This window comes from Schistocerca nitens, chromosome 2 (genome assembly GCF_023898315.1).
Source record: "Schistocerca nitens isolate TAMUIC-IGC-003100 chromosome 2, iqSchNite1.1, whole genome shotgun sequence".
Taxonomy (NCBI): Eukaryota; Metazoa; Arthropoda; class Insecta; order Orthoptera; family Acrididae; genus Schistocerca; species Schistocerca nitens.
The window spans coordinates 987,849,768-987,869,076 of NC_064615.1; the positions used below are offsets into that span (position 1 = coordinate 987,849,768).

Sequence of the window (19,309 nt, forward strand, 5' to 3'; positions counted from 1 at the left end):
TACAGAATGGCGCACCCACAGACTGCGTTGTCTTCTATATCTTTCACATCACTTGCAGCGCCATCTGTTGTTGAAAATTGTAACTACTGTAATTTCGAAAGTTTGTCCGCCTGAAAATGTACTGTTGTCCCAAGCATATTGCAACAAACGGTGTATTTCTATCGCTGCTCGTTTAGTTTTTATTGCCGTTTCAAATATACCGGTCATTTTTGAAACACCCTGTATATCTACAATGGAAGTGGATATAGTGCAAGTAAGAAACATCCATGTACCTAACTGTGCCCTACCTACATTGCTGGTAGTTGGGAGACATTGGCTCATCAAGTGAAGTGTGCAAGTCTTGGCAAAAGCTTATAAACTGGTAGATGCTCTACTATGTCATTTTCTTATTTTGCAATATAGTATGCAAATAAAAGGTAGTATGGCACTGGGAAGGAATGATAAAGGAAGGTTAGTGTCACGCAACCACAACAATGTCTTTAAGAGAGTGAGTGCAAGCGTGAATCTAATTATTTGTGTTAGTTTGCAATTTCATAAAGTGTCTGATTTCTTTACGGCAACGGCCTTGCCGCAGTGGATACACCAGTTCCCGTGAGATCACCGAAGTTAAGCGTTGTCGGGCGTGGTCAGTAGTTGGATGGGTGACCATCCAGGCCGCCATGCGCTGTTGCCATTTTTTGGGATGCACTCAGCCTAGTGATGCCAATTGAGGAGCTACTCGACCTAACAGTAGCGGCTTCGGTCAAGAATACCATCATAACGTCCGGGAGAGCAGTGTGCTGACCCCACTCTCCTCCTCTCCTCATCCTCTTTTTGAGGATGACACAGTGGTCGGATGGTCCCGATGGGCCACTTGTGGCCTGTAGACGGAGTGGTGGTCCGATTTCTTTGCTTTTCCAGTGCCGTCAGTTTTGACTCTGTATGAAATAACGTTCAGTACTGTATCATTGTTTGCCATGTTTCTTTCATGCCATTGTGATACAATGTAGATTATTAGCCCACAATTTTATTTATAACTTTTGATGATGTTTGTGCTCATATGCGCCGCCTACATTGCAAGAGAGCAGCTTAACGACTAAATTTTAATGTAATTTTTCATGTTGTTCACTCTAAAGCTTTAAGTTACAGTGTGGTTGTACATGAAAGTGTGAGTATTTAACTGGTTAATTAATTGCCTGTTGCAACCAAAATGTGCATCATTCATCTGAAACACCCACGTGGATTGTAAATCACCAGAAGCTGGACAAGAAATGCGTAAAACCAGACGTGGTTCAAAGAAATAAAGTTTTTTCAGACTTTGTGACTAGTTGCTGATGCTACTGTACAACTTCTATTCCAGTACAAGCATTCTGATATTGTGACATAGCTAAAATTCTTTTTGCATTAGTAATAATCTAGTAGTTCTAGGGTTCGTAGTTCCGACCAAGGTTAATGGTTTAGTCAGGAACAGTAGCACATCAACTACATCTGTACTGTATACAGAAAGATCCTTGTAAACCAGTCATTATTGCTGTTGGAAAAATATTTCACCAGTAACATCATAGTGCTCTCAACAAATTTGCAAAATTAACTAAAAATGGGTCACCACGGATAACTGCAATTAATCCTTTCACTGTAGCTTCATGGCAAATCAGTGGTCTTATTAATGAGGAAGTCATTTATATGCTGTACTCTGTACAAAAATTCTTCTTTAGTAGACTTGCAGTACTCACTCTGCCAATAATTTGGGTTTCTTTTTTTTTTTTTTTTTTGTCAACTCTTCACTCTTATTTTAGTGGATTCCTAAAATTTTTTGATTATTTTTCTCATTCGTCACTGTCAGTGTTTGAAGAAAGGAATCCGGATCTTTTCAGGTATAATGTTTTCTTATTTTATAACTTGAATAAAATAACATTGTGACTGGCAAAAATGATGTGAGCAGAAAGTGATGCCAGTGTGGAGCCAGCCACGCATGCCCAGGCATTGCATGTATGTGCAAAACAGACAACACATTGTGCATGTGGTGCTTGAGAAAGGACTGCAATTGACTTGCAACTGGCTCCTACCTCTTGACTGGCTGAAACATCAATCACAAGGTTATTTTAATCAAAGTATACTAGTCATTTCATTAAGCTGTAAGTGTTTTCTGTTTACCTGTTGCTGATGTTACTTGATCTTGAAAATGTTTTTGTCTTTATCATATATTTGACAAAATTAATGTCCACCTCCAAATATTTAAGAACATCTTAGTGATGTGATTTCCAGAGACAAAAACAATATGAAAGACTAATTATGGCAGTTCAGAAAAGAAGAGAACAAGATATACCACCAGGAGCGATAATTCTGTCTGAGGAGAATGTGTTGGAGTACCATTGGAAACTTGTGAAGCACTGGACTCCTATTGAAGACGTGTAAGAGTAAAATAATTTAAATTATATTTTTACCTTTCCTCTGTGCGTTATGTTTATTCAGCTGCTTGTGAGATGACGATTTTTGCAAACCTCATGTAATTATCTTTCATATTTATTCACTCATCTTGTGGGCATGCATCTGGGACAGTATTATTCCTTTTTCCTATATTTTGGCTGATAATCACACAGCCAGTCTTCAAGGTGAGCTGGTGACAGGTTTAGACATAATTCCCACCTAAGCAGTATGATACGCCATATGGTACACAATGTGATTTACAATATGATGCAGAAGCAGTCTGTATTGGTGGAGTGCATACGAACATAGTTGAGGCAGTTTACCTAGTTCACATTGGGACAACAATAATAAAAAATCGATGCCCACAATTGTCATACCGTCCAGTACAACAGTGAGGGCTGGTTGCTCTACATAATAGTCTTGTACAACGCACAAAAAGTGGAAGGGGGGGGGGGGGGGGGAGTGCTAGTTGTTCCACATAGAATATTGTGCGATATGCAGAAAGTGGAGGGAAGACCAAATTTTGATTTATCTGATGTGCATAAAAAGATGTTCTATGTAAATGAAGCAAAGCTATATCTGTGTCTGTACTTAGTTTCTGAGTAAAGTGTTTTCTTTTTGTGTAAAAAATTAAAAACCATGCTATTTTGATTTGCATGTGTTCTCTGTGTTGCAGCTTTTCTCATTTGATTCTAAGGAAATTTTGTGGTAAAGAAATTATTTTATTTCACCTTATAGGCTCACAACACAACCTGACAAAGAACTGGTCTTCGTTTCACTGTTGCCCATAGTTATTGTGTATCCATATCCATTCCCACGTGGAATGTTTCCATATATATATATATATATATATATATATATATATAAGATGATGTGACTTACCAAATGAAAGTGCTGGCAGGTCGACAGACACACAAACGAACACAAACATACACACAAAATTCAAGCTTTCGCAACACACTGTTGCCTCATCAGGAAAGAGGGAAGGAGAGGGAATGACGAAAGGTTTTAAGGGAGAGGGTAAGGAGTCATTCCAATCCCGGGAGCGGAAAGACTTACCTTAGGGGGAAAAAAGGACAGGTATACACTCGCACACACACACATATCCATCCACACATATACACAGGTTTTAACGTTATTATTTCTCCACCAGACAATTGTTACCCTCATTTCCATAATCTGCCACCACCATACCACTACTTTTAATACATCCTCACGTAGTTTTTTCGAAATTTTCCCGAATTTCTCCACCCTTTAACGTGTTTTGGCGGCAACACAACCACCTAACCTTTATGCACATCGTTTTCTACCTACACTATTTCACCACAGGATCAACATAACCCAGCTCCAACCAACCCCTTTTCGCCTCTTTTCACACCAGATCTCCATTTGCTTTCTACTTCACCTTTATCTCTCCCCACATATTTTTATATTCATTTTCATTTCAGCCTCACGTTACACTTTCGACCTTCTAGTACCATGTCACCCGCACAACACCCCCACAACGACCCCATTAAGTTTTATTTACATTCCCTCCGCAGACATGCCTTCGCCCTAGCCAGATTACCCTCCCATATTCTATTTTCTCAGGCTTGTCTGACATTTGGCATTACCCCCAAAGGCCTCACACTTAAAGTTCCCATCTCTGGCTGCAACCCTTCCTTCCATCAGTCCCTATACCAGTTCCAAACTGAACAATCCATTGCCCTCACCCACCTAATCCTTCACCTACACATCAACTCAGCCCATGAACACACCCGTCAACTCCTATCCTTAATAAAAGTCCTTAATCTTTCCTCTCCCACATCCACACCGGCTGTTCAGAGCATCCTCCTACAGGCCAACCGTAAATTAGAACAGCATGCCACCCTCCACCTCAAAAAACTATCCAATCTCCTGGTTTCCCACCTCCGGAAAGGCAACTCACTCACCCTTCACAACCTTTCCAGCAAACCTCAACCACCTCTCATTGCACACAAACCCAGTCTCTCCCATCTACTCAATCTCCCACTTCCAGCTCCACTCCCTCCAAAACCTCAAAATTCCTTTCAACACAATCTGGAACCACAACACCCTAATTCAGTAGTTAACCTTTCCTCCAAACCTCTCTCCCAATCCGAAACCTCTGTCCTATCCAAAGGCCTCACCTTCAGCCCCACTCCCAGATTCAACCAAACAGCCCTCGTCAAAGATTTACTGTCCTACACCCGTACTCTCTGCTGAAATATCACTTTGCCACGAAGAAAAATGATCCTAATCCTACTCCTAATGATCCAACTCCCCAAGACACCATCCAAATTGAACCCTGCCTGGAACAGTTCCGTCCTCCGTCACAGCGGGACCCACCTCCTCTTCCTCAAAATCACCCTCTCCAAACCTTCCAGGAATTTCTGACTTCCAGCCTTGCACTGCTGAAGCCCAGGCTATCCGTGATCTGAAGGCTGACCGATCCATCGTCATTCTTCCGGCGGACAAGGGTTCCACGACCGTGGTACTTGATCGTCGGGAGTATGTGGCTGAGGGACTGCGTCAGCTTTCAGACAACACCACATACAAAGTTTGCCAAGGTAACCCCATTCCCGATGTCCAGGCGGAGCTTCAAGGAATCCTCAGAACCTTAGGCCCCCTGCAAAACCTTTCACCTGACTCCATCAACCTCCTGACCCCACCGACACCCCGCACCCCAACCTTCTACCTTCTTCCTAAAATCCACAAACCCAATCATCCCGGCCGCCCCATTGTAGCTGGTTACCAAGCCCCCACAGAACGTATCTCTGCCTACGTAGATCAACACCTTCAACCCATTACTTGCAGTCTCCCATCCTTCATCAAAGACACCAACCACTTCCTTGAACGCCTGGAATCCTTACCCAATCTGTTACCCCCGGAAACCATCCTTGTAACCATTGATGCCACTTCCTTATACACAAATATTCCGCACGTCCAGGGCCTCGCTGCGATGGAGCATTTCCTTTCACGCCGATCACCTGCCACCCTACCTAAAACCTCTTTCCTCATTACCTTAGCCAGCTTCATCCTGACCCACAACTTCTTCACTTTTGAAGGCCAGACATACCAACAATTAAAGGGAACAGCCATGGGTACCAGGATGGCCCCCTCGTACGCCAACCTATTCATGGGTCGCTTAGAGGAAGCCTTCTTGGTTACCCAGGTCTGCCAACCCAAAGTTTGGTACAGATTTATTGATGACATCTTCATGATCTGGACTCACAGTGAAGAAGAACTCCAGAATTTCCTCTCCAACCTCAACTCCTTTGGTTCCATCAGATTCACCTGGTCCTACTCCAAATCCCATGCCACTTTCCTTGACGTTGACCTCCACCTGTCCAATGGCCAACTTCACACGTCCGTCCACATCAAACCCACCAACAAGCAACAGTACCTCCATTATGACAGCTGCCACCCATTCCACATCAAACGGTCCCTTCCCTACAGCCTAGGTCTTCGTGGCAAACGAATCTGCTCCAGTCCGGAATCCCTGAAACATTACACCAACAACCTGACAACAGCTTTCGCATCCCGCAACTACCCTCCCGGCCTGGTACAGAAGCAAATAACCAGAGCCACTTCCTCATCCCCTCAAACCCAGAATCCCCCACAGAAGAACCACAAAAGTGCCCCACTTGTGACAGGATACTTTCCGGGACTGGACCAGACTCTGAATGTGGCTCTCCAGCAGGGATACGACTTCCTCAAATCCTGCCCTGAAATGAGATCCATCCTTCATGAAATCCTCCCCACTCCGCCAAGAGTGTCTTTCCGCCGTCCACCTAACCTTCGTAACCTGTTAGTTCATCCCTATGAAATCCCCAAACCACCTTCCCTACCCTCTGGCTCCTATCCTTGTAACCGCCCCCGGTGCAAAACCTGTCCCATGCACCCTCCCACCACCACCTACTCCAGTCCTGTAACCCGGAAGGTGTACACGATCAAAGGCAGAGCCACGTGTGAAAGCACCCACGTGATTTACCAACTGACCTGCCTACACTGTGATGCATTCTATGTGGGAATGACCAGCAACAAACTGTCCATTCGCATGAATGGACACAGGCAGACAGTGTTTGTTGGTAATGAGGATCACCCTGTGGCTAAACATGCCTTGGTGCACAGCCAGCACATCTTGGCACAGTGTTACACCGTCCGGGTTATCTGGATACTTCCCACCAACACCAACCTATCCGAACTCCGGAGATGGGAACTTGCCCTTCAGTATATCCTCTCTTCTCGTTATCCGCCAGGCCTCAATCTCCGCTAATTTCCAGTTGCCGCCACTCATACCTCACCTGTCTCTCAACAACTTCTTTGCCTCTACTCTTCCACCTCGACTGACATCTCTGCCCAAACTCTTTGTCTTTAAATATGTCTGCTTGTGTCTGTATGTGTGGATGGATATGTGTGTGTGTGCGAGTGTATACCTGTCCTTTTTTCCCCCTAAGGTAAGTCTTTCCGCTCCCGGGATTGGAATGACTCCTTACCCTCTCCCTTAAAACCCACATCCTTTCGTCTTTCCCTCTCCTTCCCTCTTTCCTGATGAGGCAACAGTTTGTTGCAAAAGCTTGAATTTTGTGTGTATATTTGTGTTTGTTTGTGTGTCTATCGACCTGCCAGCGCTTTTGTTTGGTAAGTCTCATCATCTTTCTTTTTAGATATATTTTTTCCACGTGGAATGTTTCCCTCTGTTATATATATATATATATATATATATATATATATATATATATATATATATATATAAGGGAGAGGGTAAGGAGTCATTCCAATCCCGGGAGCAGAAAGACTTACCTTAGGGGGAAAAAAGGATGGGTATACACTCGCGCACACACACACACACACACACACACACACACACACACACAGACACAAGCAGATATGTCCCCCTAAGGTAAGTCTTTCCGCTCCCGAGATTGGAATGACTCCTTACCCTCTCCCTTAAAACCCACATCCTTTCGTCTTTCCCTCTTTCCTGACGAAGCAACCATTGGTTACGAAAGCTAGAATTTTGTGTGTATGTTTGTGTTTGTTTTTGTTTTTGTGTCTATCGACCTGCCAGCGCTTTCGTTTGGTAAGTAACATCATCTTTAGGGGGGAAAAAGGACAGGTATACACTCGCACACAGACACATATCCATCCACACATACCAGAAGACATGGTTTTGTATGCTGCAATACACTGCTGAAGGGTGTAGGAGTTTTTTTTTTTTTTGATGTACTGTACCTCAGTACAATGATACCACTGAAGTGAGACTGCACTCTGATGAGCAGATGGTCTGGCAGATTATCATTGCTCCACTCAACAAGCGTTTGTCAAACAGTAGTTATTTCATACCTGCTGCTGGTAGCATTGGCAATAGGAGAGGATGTAAGTATGAATGGCCCATATTCTTATGATCTGATGTAGAAACACTGGTTTTTGTGAGCTGAGGAAAGAATAATATACCAGTGTGTATATTTTCTTCTTATTTATTATTAAAATATAAACATAAGTACAGTCCCATTGAAATAAGTTTATGCCTGGTAGTTTAAAAACATTGGACGGAGACAAGCAGTTTTCCTATTTTGGATCACACACATCAGCAAGTTTACTACTCTACATGATGGTGCAGTGGTTAGTACACTGGACTCACATTCTGGAAGACGATGGCTCAAATCCGTGTTGCGCCATCCTGAACTAAGTTTTCGATGATTTTCCTAAATCGCTTCAGGCAAATGCTGGGATGATTCCTTTGAGAGGCCATCCTTCGCTAAGCCAATGGGATCGATGACCCCAAATCACCTAACCTCTGCACAGCAACTCACTACAATATGAACAGTTTCAGCACATTGTGCACCATCCATCAATGCAGATACGCTACACTTCACCAGTCAGTCACTGTGAAAGGGTTATATAAATGCTAATGCCCTTTTTATAGCAAACCCATGTATTTTCATTGGACAGAAATTTCTCCTTCATATTTGAGAAAACAGTTACTTAGCTAATTCTGTAAGCAAACAGTTTAATACCATGACGACAATTCTTCAAAGGCACTTTTTTCAGGCACTGAAGGCACATTAGCATATTCCTGAAGAATTCTGAGACTTTTCATCAAGAAAGCAAATAAAGTTGTACAGTACACAAGCAGCTTTTACTGTCACAACAGCACATTCCTCATTGCAGTCAGTTGGCTCCTCAAACACTTAAAATGTTGGTGTTAATATGCTGAAAGTGCTTTCAACATTATTTTGATTTCCAGATAGCTGAGAATTGAAAATTCTTTTCACATCATTTTCTTTTCAGAAGTGGCTGCATTAGGTACAGAAGTAAAGGGAAATCCCCGTCACCAACAAAGTAGCATGAGAACAGCTCATTATTTCAATCTCCCGGCAGGCAAACAGGATCCAAAACATTCAGTTTACATTCCTTCAACTACAGATCAATCGAAGAGTGGGGCTATACTGCTCTATTGCCAACCCATCTGATATCTCACCAAAATCAGTCAGTATAAACATGCCATTTGCATCAGTGACAGCTATCAGCCCAATTGAAAATTAACCTTTGTGATTTATGTTTTGAGATCTCATGTTCTTAAAATACATTATATGTTTGTGTTTTCTGTCAATAGCTGTGACACAGTTGACAGATTACACAGATTTTGATCTAGGACAGGTGTAAATAATGGTTGCAGATGAGTCCAGAAAGCTTCACATGTTAATTAAAGAATGTCACTGATGGTACCTGTGCTTTTGTAAAACTGAAGGGTTAGGTCTTCAAAGCTGCTTCTTGCAGCCAAGTAGATGTAGTAGTAGTTAATGTGAATTTGTGGGCTTGCGTTAGAAATTAAAAATGGTAAAAACAAATACTGGAAAATATACATAACTTTTACACCTTGTATGCATGCTAATGTATCTGTCTATAACATTGTCAGGAATGATTAGTTCTGCGTTACCATCATAGGTGTGTGTTTCACTCAGGACAAAAGTAATCAGACACCGCCCCACTTGACAAGGTAACTGCAGTCTGAAGGCAAAACTTGGCGGCAGCAAGCAGTCAGTGTACGCAAAGCAGCTGTCTCGTACTACAGGAAAGCACAGATTTCATAAAAAAAGACCAATGTAGCGCCATGCTCGTTAAAGGTAGGGAAATGACAGTGGAAGACTGAAGGCTTATTGTGCAGCTGCATAGTGAGGGAAAATCATATGCAGAAATAGGCAAGTCTTCAACCAAAGTCGATAAAGTACATTTAGTATCGTCCAGAAATGGAAATAAAAAAAACTCTTGTCAGTCGTCCACGGCAGGGGTGCCCTCAGAAACTAACAAACAGAGCAAGAGGAAGATAGTTCTAATGGTGAAAAACAACCTGCTGACAATGGCCCCTGCTATAGCAGTAGAACTGGCAGAAGGTGTTGGTACCGAAGTTAGCGTTAGAGCAGTGCACAGATGCCTGAACAGTGCTGGATAGAATGCCAGAGTGCCAAGGCGCAAACTGTTCATAAGTAGGTGTAATGCAAAAAAGCAGATGGTTTTTGCAGAAGAATTTGTCGGCAAGGATGAGACCTTTTGGGACAAGATTCTGTATCATTATGAGCGCAAATTTACTTTGAGCCACGTGGATGGCCGCAGTTTAGTGTGGTGTCAAGCAGACACAGAGTGGGTTCCCAAAAACATACAAGCATCCATCAAACATGGAGGCGGCAGTGTGATGGTGTGGGGATGCATGTCTTCTGGAGGTGTTGGTAAGCTTGTCTTTATTGAAAGCACCATGTACAAATTTGTCTGTCTCAAACGAAATGTGATAAAAAGTGCTGTGAAGCTGGATCTTGGAGGTGACTTATTTCCAAAAAGACAATGATCCTAAGCATGCGGTGGAATTTGTCAAACTGTGGGTCCTATACAATATGCCTCATCACGTCATTACTTCACCACATTCTCCAGCCCTCAGTCCCATCGCAGACATCTGTAATGAACTGAAAACGAGACTACACAAACAATATGTGAGCAGTTTGACACATTTACATGCATTGATAGAAGAAGAAGAATCGGTAAATATTGGTTCAGATATAACGAAAAAGGTTGTTTACTCAACGCCACAAGGACTGTGGGCTGTAATACAGAGAAAAAGACGCATTACCAAATAAGTGTCTGAGTACTTTTGCTCATAGTATATTTCAATTTTCTTCTTTTTCTTTCATAAGGTGTGTTTTTTACTCTTATTCTGCGTATGTTCAGACTGACATATGTATTACACATTTGTATAAAATAAATTATATGTTTTGAGTTAAAAACACATTTAAGGTTTACTTCTCTGATTACTCCCGGTGTCTGAATACCTTTTCCGCCTCTGTATCTGAAAGCAAAATTCCTTTTATTCCTGTATGAGCGGTTGACCGAAGCTGAGGACGACACCATGGGATTTTCCATATCATTATGGGCTTCTTCCATTTCTTTAAACAATTGTCTACTCCTATGTAGAGCACACCTCTCACTGCCACACCATTGATGATACCGATCACACTTCAAATCCAGCAATGTACTCCTGAATACGCATCAAGCTGAGTCTGTACTATATTGCAAAATAGGACAGTAGTAGAAATACTACCTATACTAGCTTTATTAACGTGTAATCATCATTTTTTAATTACCATGTTGAATAAAATATCTCAAAACACTTACACTAAATTACCGTATTGTAATGAGTAGCTTTGCAGCAGAAGAAATACTAAGTCAAACATTAGTGTCCTCTTTTGTCGTATTAGTTGCTCCAAAAAGTGGAAACTATCTGGACTCATTCAGTAGAATTTGTGGGTTTTTGTTTGTGTTGAGAGCATTAACGAGAAACCACAGCCAAACTGTGCTTGATATTTATAACATTGTATGGCTGCAACCAGTACTTACTTTTCTTTTTCAATTTTCTGAGTTTTAAGTAATGTTGTAGTAGTAGTAGTAGTAGTTGTTGTTGTTGTTGTTGTGGTCTTCAGTCCAGAGACTGGTTTGATGCAGCTCTCCATGCCACTCTATCCTGTGCAAGCTTATTCATCTCCCCGTACCTACTGCACCCTACATCCTTCTGAGTCTGTTTAGTGTATTCATCTCTTGGTCTCCCTGTATGATTTTTACCCTCCGCGCTGCCCTCCAATACTAAATTGGTGATCCCTTTGATGCCTCATAATATGTCCTACCAACTGATCCCTTCTTCTAGTCAAGTTGTGACACAAATTTCTCTTCTCCCCAATTCTGTTCAATACATCCTCATTAGTTATGTGATATACCCTTCTAATCTTCAGCATTCTTCTGTACCACCACATTTCGAAAGCTTCTATTCTCTATTTGTCTAAACTATTTATCGTCCACGTTTCACTTCCATACATGGCTACACTCCATACAAATACTTTCAGAAACTACTTCCTGACACAAATCTATACTCGATGTTAACAAATTTCTCCTGTTCGGAAACGCTTTCCTTGCCATTGCCAGTCTACATTTTATATCGCCCCTAATTCGACCATCATCAGTTATTTTGCTCCCCAAATAGCAAAACTCCTTTACTACTTTAAGTGTCTCATTTCCTGATCTAATTCCCTTAGCATCACCCGATTAAATTCAACTACAGTCCAGTATCCTCGTTTTGCTTATGTTGATGTTCATCTTATACCCTCCTTTCAAGACACTGTCCATTCCGTTCAGCTGCTCTTCCAGGTCCTTTGCTGTCTCTGACAGAATTACAATGTCATCGGCCTCAAAGTTTTTATTTCTTCTCCATGGATTTTAATTCCTACTCTGAATTTTTCTATTGTTTCCTTTACTGCTTGCTCAATATACAGATTGAATAACATCGGGGATAGGCTACAATCCTGTCTCACTCCCTTCCCAACCACTGCTTCCCTTTCATGTCCCTCGACTCTTATAGCTGCCATTGGTTTCTGTACAAATTGTAAATAGCCTTTCGCTCCCTGTATTTTACCCTTGCAAGCTTCAGAATTTGAATGAGAGTATTCCAGTCAACATTGTCAAAAGCTTTATGTAAGTGTACAAATGCTAGAAACGTAGGTTTGCCTTTCCTTAATCTAGCTTCTAAGATAAGTCGTAGGGTCAGTATTGCCTCACGTGTTCCGACATTTCTACAGAATCCAAACTGATCTTCCTGAGGTCGGCTTCTACAAGGTTTTCCATTCATCTGTAAAAAATTCGTGTTAGTATTTTGCAGCCATGGCTTATGAAACTGATAGTTCGGTAATTTTCACATCTGTCAACACCTGCTTCCTTTGGGATTGGAATTATTGTATTCTTCTTGAAGTCTGAGGGTATTTCGCCTGTCTCACACGTCTTGCTGACCAGATGGTAGAGTTTTGTCAGGGCTGGCTCTCCCAAGGTTATCAGTAGTTCTAATGGAATGTTGTCTACTTGCGGGGCCTTGTGTCGACTTAACTCTTTCAGTGCTCTGTCAAACTCTTCATGCAGTATCGTATCTCCCATTTCGTCTTCATCTATGTCCTCTTCCATTTCCATAATACTCTCCTCAAGTACATCGCCCTTGTATAGACCCTCTATATACTCCTTCCACCTTTCTGCCTTCCCTTCTTTGCTTAGAACTGGGTTTCCATCTGAGCTCTTGATGTTCATACAAGTGGTTCTCTTATCTCCAAAGGTCTCTTTAATTTTCCTGTAGGCAGTATCTATCTTACCCCTAGTGATGTATGTCTCTACATCCTTACATTTGTCCTCTAGCCATCCCTTCTTAGCCATTTTGCACTTCCTGTCGATCTCATTTTTGAGACATTTGTATTTCTTTTTGCCTACTTCATTTACTGTATTTTTGTATTTCCTGCTTTTATCAATTACATTCAGTATCTCTTCCGTTACCCAAGGATTTCTATTAGCCCTCGTCTTTTTACCTGCTTGATCCTCTGCTGCCTTCACTATTGCATCTCTCAAAGCTATCCATTCTACTTCTACTGTATTTCTTTTCCCCATTCTTGTCATTCGTTCTCTAATGCTGTCCCTGAAACTCTCTACAACCTCTGGTTCTGTCAGTTTACCCAGGTCCCATCTCCGTAAATTCCCACCTTTTTGCAATTTCTTCAGTTTTAAACTACAGTTCATAGCCAATAGATTGTGGTCAGAGTCCACATCTGCTTCTGGAAATGTCTTACAATTTAAAATCTGGTTCCTGAATCTCTGTCTTACCATTATATAATCTATATGAAACCTTTCATTATCTCCAGGCTTCTTCAATGTATACAACCTTCTTTTATGATTTTTGAACCAGTTGTTACCTATGATTAAGTTATGCTCTTCCCAAAATTCTACCAGGCGGCTTCCTCTTTCATTCCTTTCCCCCGTTCCATATTCACCTACTGCGTTTCCTTCTCTTCCTTTTCCTACTATCGAATTACAGACACCCATGACTATTAAATTTTCATCTCCCTTCACTATCTGAATAATTTCTTTTATCTCATGATACATTTCATCAATATCTTCATCATCTGCAGAGCTAGTTGGCATATAAACTTGTACTACTGTGGTAGGTGTGGGCTTCGTATCTATCTTGGCCACAATAGTGTATTCACTATGCTGTTAGTAGTAGCTTACCCGCATTCCTATTTTTTTTTATTCATTAGCAAACCTACTCCTGAAGTACCCCTATTTCATTTTTTATCTATAACCTGACCAGAAGTCTTGTTCCTCCTGCCACCGAACTTCACTAATTCCCACTATATCTAACTTGAACCTATCCATTTCCCTTTTAAAATTTTTTAACCTACCTGTCTGATTAAGGGATCTGACATTCCACGCTCCAACTTGTTGAACGGCAGTTTTCTTTCTTCTGATAACAACGTTCTCCTCAGTAGTCACCGCCTGGAGATCCGAATGGGGGACTATTTTATCTGCGGAATATTTTACCCAAGAGGATTCCATCATCATTTAACCATACAGTAAAGCTTCATGCCCTCGGGAAAAATTGCAGCTGTAGTTTCCCCTTGCTTTCAGCTGTTCGCAGTACCAGCACAGCAAGGCCATTTTGGTTAATGTTACAAGGCCAGATTAGTCAATCATCCAGACTGTTGCCCCTGCAACTACTGAAAAGGCTGCTGCCCCTTTTCAGGAACCACACATTTGTCTGGCCTCTCAACAGATATCCCTCTGTTGTGGTTGCACCTACTGTACAGCTATATGGATCACTGAGGCATGCAAGCCTCCCCACCAACGGCAAGGTCCATGGTTCATGGGTGGGTAAGTAATGATAAGCCACAATAATGCTCTCTTCAGAAGAGCTGTTGATCGCAAGTGAGACAGAAATGTGATTCGTGCTGTCTTGTTGCTTTTTGTGGCACATCAGCGGGAAGATGTGCATTGCGTGGATAAATGTTATGTCAAGCAACCATTAATGGAATGTGTTGTATTGCATATTGTATCAGCTCAGTGGGGATTGCATCTTAAAACCAATTGGCATAATACTGTGGAGTAAATGTGCATGTGTTGGAGATGAGAAAAGTCTTTAAAATTGCTACATCTTCTGAAACTTTTAATTTCTAGTAAATGTTTATCAGATACTCATTTACGTTCTGAAAAACAAGACTCTAAATTAAAAAAAAAGAGGTAGTACAAAATGATGCAGTGTGGTACGAAAGATCATTAAAAATAAGAAGAAACGGATAAATTGAATCCCATTTGTTATACTCTATTGATGGAATTATAATGTTTAGGTTCTCACTCTTATGTGGGAATTCTTAATGGCTTATAATTTGTCTTTATCTTTGTTTGATCATCCCACTAGTGAATGTCAAGGAGTTGGAGGGTTCTGGGACAGAAAGTCGAAAGAATGAGATCCACATATAGTGTTTAATAAACTTCCTTCACTTAACTTGAATAACAGCAAATCCAAATTAATATCCAGTGCAAGCCCTTGAGCTAGACCAAGTCATGTATCCACAGTAGCTGCAGAGGCCGAATGACCTTAGACTAGACTGACAGAGCTGTCAGACTAGACTAGAATGAGAGACTGGGTGGTGCAGTGACATTTAAGTCCGCTCTGTGGTGATGTTGGCTGTGTGGGCTGAGGAGGATGTGTCTCGGAACCAGCAGCTGGTTGGTGGTGCAGTCACATTGGTTACTGCCAACTTCTAGACATGGACTGGCACTGTATGGTATTGATAGTACACAATCTCACCATTTCTTCTGTCTTTGTACATCCTACCCTTTTACGTCTTGAACTTTAGGTCCGAAGGAATTAACTTTCAACTCAAAAGAGTTTGAGGTTTACTTGCAATTTTGTAAGTTATAACTATCTAAGGAAGGTACTTACAATCATGCTTAAGTTTCTCAGCTTCAGAATTTAATGGTAATGAATAATTCTTTTTGACTCTTCCCTCATGTTCACATGAGTAGAATTACATTTTTTACCTACTCGTGTAGTCAATGGGCAAGGGGAATTGTAGACTTCAGTTGATTGGACCATGTATTGAACACTAGTGTGAGCCATTCTTGAGTACATTCTGAGTGTTTGGGCCCACACCATGTCATGTTAAAGGGAAACATCAAAGAGGTAGGCTGTTAGCATGTGAGTATTGCGGGTATGCTTCGGTGAACTCAACTGGGAATCCGTGGAGGGAAGATGACACTACTTTTTTGGAACACTATTTATAAAATTTATAGAATTGTCATTTGAAACTGACTCCAGAGTGATTTTACTGCCACCAATATATATTTTGTATAAGGACTATGAAAATAAGATAAGAGAAATTAGGGCTAATGTTGATGTGTGTAGACAGTCATTTTCCCTTGCTCTGTGAATGGAACAGGATGGGAAGTGACCAGCAGTGGTACAAGGTAACTTCTGTCATGCACCATACAATGACCGACAGACTGTGTATTTAGTTGTAGATGTATTTCACTTTCATAAGTAAATTATTGAGGATGGAAAAACAATGCCATGATTTAGATCACCTAATTAAATCTAGTGACAGGTTCGAAAATGTCACCACCTGCCTGTAAATAATGTATGTTTTAATAGTGAGCATCCGGGTGTTCAGCCAAGTTGTTTCCATTTTCTGCACAATATTTCAACAGCTTACCCATCTGTCATCTTCAGGTATTCCAGTTTTGCTATTATGTATACTCACTGCCTGGAATCCAACAAGATTGGCTGGAGTCCAGGCAGCAAGTACACTTAATAGCAAAACTTGCAGCACCTGAGGAAGAGGGCTGGACTGGTTGTCAAAATACAAGGTGTCCCACTCAAACCTCCATGATATCAAAGACCCAGGGGGGAAAAAAAACCACAGTGGATACAACAATGAAAAATGCACCACATTGTAGATCATCTCTAAGAATTTATTTATTTATCATCAGTACACCTCTACATGTGAACCATTTGCAGCACGAAGAATATTGAGTCTATATTCAGTTTCTTGCCAAGTTCTTTTAACATTTCCTCTGTTATTGTTGCAATCGCATTAGTGATACAATGTTGCAGTGTATGAATATAATCCAGTTTGGTCGCATACACGTGGTCCTTCACGAATCCCCACATGAAGAAATCAAGCGGCGTAATGTCGGGTGAACATGGTGGACAAGCAATGGGTCCTCCACATCCGATCCAATGACTGGGAAATTTTCTCTCTAGGAACTTGCGAACAGCTGTTAACCAATGCGGCGGAGCTCCTTTTTGTTGAAAAATGATGTTGGTTTGCAAGTCTTGTATCTGAGGGTACACAAACTGCTCCAACATGTCCAGACACACTGAACCAAAGAAGAACGGTCCAACAATCCTGTTGTTCATTAGCCCTCACCAGATGTTTGGTTTAGGACTATCACGAACATGTTCAATGACAACATGCGAATTTTGTGAACCCCAAATCCGAACATTATGCCTATTAATTCTTCCTGATAGAATAAAGGTCGCTTCATCAGAGAATAAACATCTTTCCAGGAAGCTGGCATCCATATCAATACGCTGCAGCATATCCGCAGGAAATTGTTGTCGGCATGGTTTGTCGTTCGGTGTCAGATTTTGCAGATTTTGCACTTTGTAAGCACACATACGAGGTGCGGCTAGAAAAAAACCGGACTGATGCTGGAAAAAACATTTATTTACAATTATTTACAATTTCATGTTATCTCCTTCAATGTACTCTCCTCCTCGGTCTCTACACCGCTCCATACGAATTTTCCACTGTTCATAGCAATGCTGCAGATCATTTTCGGTAAGTCCATACATTACTTCCGTCGCTTTTTCTTTTACTGCTTCAACAGTCTCAAATCTAGTTCCTTTCAAAGCTGACTTGACTTTAGGGAAAAGAAAAAAGTCACAGGGGGCCAAATCAGATGAGTAGGATGGATGATCTAAGATGGGAATGTTGTGTTTTGCCAAAAACGTCTTCACTGACAACGCACTGTGAGCTGGGGCATTGTCTTGGTGAAGGATCCATGACTTTTTTCTCCACAAATCGTTCCGTTTTCTCTGTACTCGCTTTCCTTGTCAGCTCCTGTTAACTCAGACACTGCTCTGATTGTTAAACGGCGATCTTGTCGAACAAGTTTACCGATTTTTTCAATGTTTGCATCAGTTTTTGCTGACAATGGTCTGCCAGTGCGAGTGTCATCACTGGTGTCTTCGCGGCCATCTTTAAATCGTTTAAACCACTCAAACACTTGTGTTCGTGATAAACAATCATCGCCGTACACTTGTTGTCACATTACAAATGTTTCACTTGCAGATTTTCCTAGTTTGAAACAAAATTTGATGTTAACACGCTGTTCTTTCTGTACACTCAACATTTTCCGACGCACAGACAAAACGTCAACTACTTAAAACAGACGCCACGGGCAGACTGAGTGCAGGAGGCAGATGAAACTCGAGCAGTAGGCGGAGTGAGAGTCACGTGACAGGCCACGCGACTTTCAGCCTTATTGCATTCGTTTTATTGTTTCACCAGTACTAGTCCGGTTTTTTTCTAGCCACACCTCGTATGAAGACCCTGGTGAACTACAGGATGCAATGTTGATCAAAGTACACCAAGTTTCCTAGATGCTTGACTAATTGACTTAGGTTGGCTTTTGAATAACATTTGTCTAATGTCCTCCTCTATCTCTTCTGAAACACTGCAACCTGCACCGCCAGAATGTTTCAGAACACTTCCTGTTGCCAGAAACTTCATATGCCATTCCTTAATTGTTTTCACATCAGGTGGATCACATTCATACACACAATGGTAATTTCTTTGCCCAGTAATCGGTGATTTTGTTTCTGCAAACCACACTACTGCTTGTGCGCACTGCTGTGGAGCCACCATTTTCACTTCATGCTTCCATGCTGCACTCTGGCGATGATACTTGGCACTTCTGATGCGGGAGTATAAATTCTTTGAGGTGCTCTACAATGTGGTGCATTTTTCATTGTCGTATCTACTGTGGTTTTTCTCTCCTGGGTCCTTGAAATCAGGGAGGTTTGAGTGAGACACCCTGTAATGTGCATAAAATGGAAATAACAACTCGTCTGAACACCTGGAAATACCCTATTACTCAATCACACAAAGAAAACCTGAGAGATTTCGGTGTATATTTTCTCACTGTTTGGTGAACTTCATTTGAGAGGAAAATATGGAATTAACAAACCAATATCCTAGGCTAGACTAGTGAGAAAAATCACAGTGCAACTAGCTAACAGTGTGTGATTTGAACCTGTTTCTAAATGAATACAGGAAGTGTAGTACTTGCAGCCTTCATTCATTCTGCCATAAACAAGTAACAGTAAGGAACTACTGGTGTAGCACAAAATGACTGTCACATTGGGCATCATTGTTTTGCACCCAAGTCAAAAGAGTTATCAAGGAAGGCTGTGTTTCAGATTATTGAATTAATGAGATTGAGCAATAAAGGAAGGGAATCATGAAAGATTGCTAACAAAAGC

The 19,309-nt window shown here is 41.4% G+C and overlaps 1 protein-coding gene and 1 pseudogene across 4 annotated transcripts in view; both read left to right on the top strand.

Moving 5' to 3' along the window:
- LOC126234752 (uncharacterized) overlaps window positions 1–19,309 on the top strand; it is a 60,614-nt gene that overhangs the window by 22,059 nt on the left and 19,246 nt on the right. For 2 of the 4 annotated variants that reach the window (XM_049943502.1, XM_049943500.1), the window contains exon 2: window positions 2,245–2,390. In XM_049943502.1, coding sequence (XP_049799459.1) covers window positions 2,272–2,390 — 119 coding nt within the window. In that variant the 5' untranslated portion in view covers window positions 2,245–2,271. Of the gene's footprint in view, window positions 1–1,950; window positions 2,076–2,229; window positions 2,391–19,309 lie in introns of those variants that run through there. The other 2 variants (XM_049943503.1, XM_049943501.1) reach the window with 2 other exon arrangements.
- On the top strand, window positions 556–673 carry LOC126238711 (5S ribosomal RNA; annotated as a pseudogene).